This window comes from Siniperca chuatsi, linkage group LG21, assembly GCF_020085105.1.
Source record: "Siniperca chuatsi isolate FFG_IHB_CAS linkage group LG21, ASM2008510v1, whole genome shotgun sequence".
Taxonomy (NCBI): domain Eukaryota; kingdom Metazoa; phylum Chordata; class Actinopteri; order Centrarchiformes; family Sinipercidae; genus Siniperca; species Siniperca chuatsi.
In genome coordinates, this window is record NC_058062.1 from 13,260,583 (window position 1) to 13,266,625 (window position 6,043).

The 6,043-nt window shown below is 37.5% G+C and overlaps 1 protein-coding gene across 1 annotated transcript; it reads left to right on the plus strand.

Moving 5' to 3' along the window:
* Window positions 1-418: 418 nt before the first annotated feature.
* LOC122869369 (small integral membrane protein 10-like protein 2A) lies at window positions 419-2,347 on the plus strand. Its single transcript, XM_044182307.1, has 2 exons — window positions 419-808; window positions 1,429-2,347. The coding sequence occupies exons 1-2, from the start codon at window positions 629-631 to the stop codon at window positions 1,447-1,449; spliced, it is 201 nt and encodes a 66-aa protein (XP_044038242.1). The 5' UTR covers window positions 419-628; the 3' UTR covers window positions 1,450-2,347.
* Window positions 2,348-6,043: the final 3,696 nt, after the last annotated feature.

Consider the following 6,043-nt stretch of genomic DNA (forward strand, 5'->3'; position numbering starts at 1 on the left):
AGCAGCCCTAAAGATATTTTTAAAATTTTGCCTAAGATTTTTTTTTCTCTCCCTTTAATAATGGGGAAATTCCACATCCATAAGAAGAAATGGACTCACTCCAGACTTACGGACACTTTTGCCTATAACATAATATAATACATAGAGAAGCCTGCTAAAACGTATAATATTTTTGTGCAATACAGTATGCTCATAATATATCATTTTAGATGATGTTTTATCTAGTTATTTTTATATTTATATATAAAAAATTTCAAATACTTTCTGGTTATATCCCTGGTAATATCAGTTTTGTTTATTTGTATGCAAGTTGTATGTAGGTACTGTTCTGATAATAAAAAAAAAATCTGCCTGAGAGTCCGACGTCAGGGCAGAAAGTCCATTATTTTGTAACTTCCGTATGTGTCACACCGTAATGAGTCCTCCCGTTGACCATAACAGGAATCATCAGAGAAGCTGTCTGGGTGGAGCAGCTCTGCCAAGCCAACCAGCTGATGTGAAAATGGGGCTCGGTGTCAGTCAGCGATAGAAACATGGACTGTCACATATCAGTCACCACTTTAGTCGTTTGTTCGCCTCTCTAGCTGACACAGTAACCCTAGAAACCGCCGGGGCAGTCTTCGCCTATATGGCGGGTCTGTCTTACTTAGTGCTCCGATTTTCGGGCTCCGCTGGTCGGACGTACGGAGTGTTCTCCAAAGGCTTGACGAGGACTTTGTTGATATTTTTTGATCTCGCTTGGCGACTGCGAATCAGATTCCCCTACATCTACCTTGTCGCTTCGATGATGTTTAATGTCAGACTACAGGTAATTATTCAAACGCTCATCCCTCCTAAGTAAAACAAGGTCGCTTCACAAAGAACTTCAGTTGATGAATTATCAGCTATTCAGCTGAATCGAATGGATTTTTTATGACTAAATGACAATTAAACTACTTTCAGATCTCATACTTCAACTGACAGTTAAACTACTTTCGACCTCTACACATCAGCTGACACTTCAGCTACCTTCAGTGCTTTAACTTCAACTTTCATTTGCTTATATTGTTTACAATTTAACTGACAGTTCAACTGCTTTCAGTGCTTGCTCATCAAATTACATTTGCTCTTACTCTTCAGCTGTTAGTTCATCTACTGTCAGTATTTACATCCGGTCAAAAATAATTGAATATCAGAACTGTAGCCAATGAATTTTCTGTTGATCAGCTAATCGAGTAATTGAGCTTTAAATGCATTTACTATTCAATAGCATCGCAAAATGAACCTAATCCCTAATAAACTGGCAACTGAGTGTATGCTGCTGATTTAAAGTTTGAGATCAATGACCCGTTACCATTTTCATGCTTGTCTTTGCCAAGATAGATATCTGTCTTCTCCATTCATTTTGTATGTAGCGTGTTGCCTGACAGCCTCCTCATCTGTTCATAGGTCCACATTGAAATCCACTGAATCTTCGAGGCCTTCAATGTATTTGGACAAGAAACTGTGAGCACTGCCATGTTTCAGCCCTCTTAAAACACACAAAAACAAACTGTTCAACGCTGCACAGCGATGTGGAGGAAGAGGACACTTAATTTTGCAAACTGGTGTGACAATGCAACAAAGTGACACGGCTGGTTGTTGCAGTCAGCCCTCGTCACACGAGCCCAGTGCCTTTGCAGGAGGGGAAGGACGGCAGTGATGTCTGCAAAAATGAGCCGCGGGTGAGCAGTGATGTGTGAGAGTGGAGGAGGGGAAATAATGCCTCACATTCACCCTTTTAACTCACCACCTGAGATTCAGGAGCCTCTCGTCCCGTCCGTGAAGATTGTGTCGGATGAAGGGTGGATTTTGACGCTGCCTTTTCTCTCTGGATATCGAGGACGTTGGCGTGGATTTGAACATGAAAACAGATGATTGTCACTGTGGAGCTTTGTAGCTACTCTTTACTGTCTATGTTTATCAGTGTAAACATCTCACTTTAATTCAAAAAGTAAATATCTACACCGCATGACACAAGCAAGCATGTTTTTTGTCCTCCTTGGCTTGGACACTTTATTTGAGGTTAGCTGCATAAACGGTACACAGTCTTTCAACAGAGGTTTGTTGAAAGATAACAATACAGCTGCCACAACTGGAAATGTACAGTCTGTTATTAAGTGCAGTCTCAAAGGGAATCACTGCATGTCTTCTTTGTGTTGGTACACCCAGGTCGTCACACTCAGTGTTTCTGCACTTGGAAAGGCGTCTTTGGTGAAAAATGTGACCTGCATTTGTCTCAAGTTTTTATTACTGTGAAAAAACTTGAAGTCACAGAATTGAGGGTAACAATGATTAAATCTGGGAAGTAATAAATTAATGAAATCACCTTTCTGAGACTTTTCTGTCATTGTAATAACCATTAATTCATTTTATAGGTTTGCTAAACTGCCTTTTAAAAATACTAGTTCATCACTTTAGTTTCAAATATATTTTGGCAGAAGTACTTTAGGAAGAAGACCGGTACAATGTATTAAATTTTTTAAAGAATCTTTTTATTAACATTTTTTCCCCCATTTATAGATACAGGCCCTCCTCCATTTACATGTCTTTGAACAACATATAAACAGCAAAATGTGGCAAACCCCCCTCCCTTCCACTTCCTTCATTTTCTCCTTTACTGTTATCTCCTGTTACATTTCCAATATAGAATTGAAATTTAAATAGAAATGTTATTAATTTCCACACTAAACACCCAGAGAACCAAAAAACAAGAAACAAATATAAAAAAATATAAAGTATAATAATAGAAAAACCTTTTGCAAGGCATATCATTACACTTTATGCATTAGAAGATTCCCAACATCAACATATCTTAAAGAATCAAATGGTTCTTCATTTTGTCTCTTATATTGTTATAAGATTGTCTTACATGTTATTTTTTCTAATCCCACACACGTCGTCATATTTGTAACCTGGACGACAATGTTTGCATTATCAGTTTTTCTCTAGTTCAAGGCAAGTTAATTTAGTTTGCTGGTAATATTAGTAATAATCTATAATAATCAGAAATGCTATCATTATAAATTCAGGTGTTACATAAGTCATCATCCAGTTATATTGAAGCAGTCATAATTTAGGTGTTTTTTTGTCTGAGCTGTAACACAAGCTGTCCTCCGATCTTCAGTGGAAGTCTCCAACAAAGTTTCAAGTTTTTATTTGTCACATACTCACACATATCTCTACATTGTGCAGTGAAATGCTTTGTTGGCCCCTCCAGTACTGTGTTTGACATAACGAAATATCAAAAATACAATATATACAGCGAAGAAAACATATACAACAAAAGAAGAGAGAAGAGACAATATTTGCAAATATTAAATATGTTGCAAATATCAAAGGGATTCAGGGGAAGGGTCGAGGTAATTGTCAACAAACAAGGTCAGAAACCCTGGCACTGTCCTTGTTCAGGCATCAACTCACCACTGATGATGACTGATGCATTTCACTGCTGCAACTGCTCATGTCTGACAAAATTTTAGACTAATCAACCCAAACAGACAGTTCGGATACTACTTCCTACTTCCTCTGCTGGTTAAAAGCATGATTGTTGTAGTACCAGGTCTGTCCACACGAGGGGAGAAGCCTATCACAGTACTGGATCCACCTCTCTTATATGTTGAAAACAGACAAGCTGAGCTGTCAACCTCTTTGAAGAGGATACTGGCTGAAACAAGGGAGAATGACACAGGTAATGAAGCTGTAATATAACAAGAACTATATCTCTTTCCGTTGCTGTATGGATAATTCTGCTGTTTCATTTGTCATGATTTATAACATCAGTTTTACACAGTGAAATGTGTAATTCACAAGTCTACTTCTGGAAAAGGAAATGTAAACTTAGCTTGCTCTATAAGGTGTTTCTTTCTTTCTCTACATCTACATTAATATTAAAACATTCTCTGTGATCCATATCTGTATTTAAAGAGACTACTTGTAATGAATGAATATTTGGCACTCGGATGTGCACTTCTTTTAAGTAGATTTTCAAACTGCTGACACCCTCACTCAGTGCAAAATGTCCCCAGCAAACTTACCCTAGTCACTGTGGTGCCAGGCAGCAGTGTAAAACCATCACGGGTTGCCAAGGCAACTGTATTTCTCCATGTGACAGGCAAACCTTCCTGCCCCCCCTCCCCTTTCTGGAAAAAGAGGATTTATTTCTCAGGGATTTGCCAGAGGAAAATATTTTAATAGGGTTATCATAGAGGACTGGCAGAAAGGGAGACCGAGAGATCTATAGATGAAGGATAAGTTGGGTTATCTTTACTCTGTTTTTGCCAAACCACCATTTGTACCCTCAGAAATAAAGGGGGGTTGTGGAATAAAGATTATAGAGTTTTAGCCTTTGGCATCTGCAGCAGCTCACACGTGTTTTATTTGAGTGTGAAAGAGTGATAATACTGCAAATGGAAATGGCAGGGATTCAATTAAAGCTGCAGTGCAGTATGTTTAATTCCATACACATTATTCATAAACTTTAAACAATTTATTTCCGTGGGATCTTGAGAGTTGTTGCCTTTTGATTTTGTTTTTCAGTATTTAAAACTTTAGTGGTGTTATGTTTGTCCAGGTTTGATCACAAACCAGTTTTGCAGGGTGCCTTAGTAGTAGTTTAATGTTGTCTTTTATAATCCATGTAAACTTGTTTTATTATAGATGGTAAACTTAGTCTGGTAGTTGAGTCCTTTTCCAAAAGCCTGCACAAACTTTATAAACCTCCTAACCTCAATAGTAAAACATCTTCTCTCAGACTCAGCAGTTGGTTGTCTTTGTTTAGTCAATATTTAAATAAATTTGACTGTGAGCCAATTATTTCAGCTTATTATTGATTAGTTTTTTGGGGTCCAAGCATCAATTTTGTTAGGATTTTTATTCAGGGTCTTCTTTCTCTGTCTTAAAGGAATAGTTTGACATTTTGAGAAATACGCTTATTCGTTTACTTGCAGAGAGTTAGATGAGAAGATTGATATCACTCTCATGTCTGAACAGTAAATATAAAGCTGGAGCCAGCAGCCGGTTAGTTTAGCTTAGCATAAAGACTGGAAACAGCTAGCCTGGCTCTGTCCAAGGTAAAAACTGCAGTGTGAAAACAACAAAGATATAACGTTTTAGATGTGTTGGTAGGTGGATTTTCTTACCTTTGGACATATAGCCAGGCTAGCTGTTTCCCCCTGTTTCCAGTTGTTATGTTAAGCTAAGCTAAGCTAATTAAATTACCTGGGGAACATACAGTATCCCATAGTTTCTTGGACTACGATGCCAAACACAGACTACACATCTATACCAGGTGACACTCTGAGGAGAAACTTTAGTTTTAGTCAGAAACTCCTGAACTGCACTTTATGGCAAAGAAGCACATTTCCCTCCACAGTTTCCTTTGCTCAACAAATCCATTATTTTATTTAGTTTGGCAATAACAACTTCGGTTTTTATCTACAATCATATTGTTTTTCACTTTATCCTGTGAAGTTAAACCAATCACAATGCAATTATCCACACCACATATCTGAACCTTTAGATCACGGCTCTGTTACACTTCAGTTTGAAAATCCAAACTGTTTGTCTGCCATCAACGTTGTGCTTCGAAACCAAACAGGAAATAAGGTCTGATTTTTTACAAAGTTGGAGCAACTAAATGTCATGTCTAAAGAAAACCTGAATTTCTTTCAAATTAAAAGCTGAATCAAAATGCCCAAATGAAGAAAAACCAATTAAACTTTTACAAAGTGACTCCTAGTGTCAAATCACAATTGTTTATTCACTAAACAAACAGCATTTCTATTGTGACGGGATGTCCATCAGCATGACTGACGTTTATAAATGACAAACATTAATACACCACATCCACGCATAGAGAATGGATTACTAATTCTAAATGTAATCAAACATTAATCCACATGATTTGATCTCTGATGCATTAGTCTTTAAATAGTGATTTATGCTGATCCCTCTCCCCCTCAGTTTGAGGTTTTGGTGGAAGAGTGTTTTGGCTCCGGAGAGCATTACTTACTGCGTATAATGT

Bases quoted from the DNA above. Each gene is read 5' to 3' on its own strand.
- LOC122869369 (XM_044182307.1), top strand. From the start codon at position 629: ATGGCGGGTCTGTCTTACTTAGTGCTCCGATTTTCGGGCTCCGCTGGT. The intron at 809-1,428 runs GTAATTATTCAA...ATCTGTTCATAG, and splicing joins TGTTTAATGTCAGACTACAG to GTCCACATTGAAATCCACTG.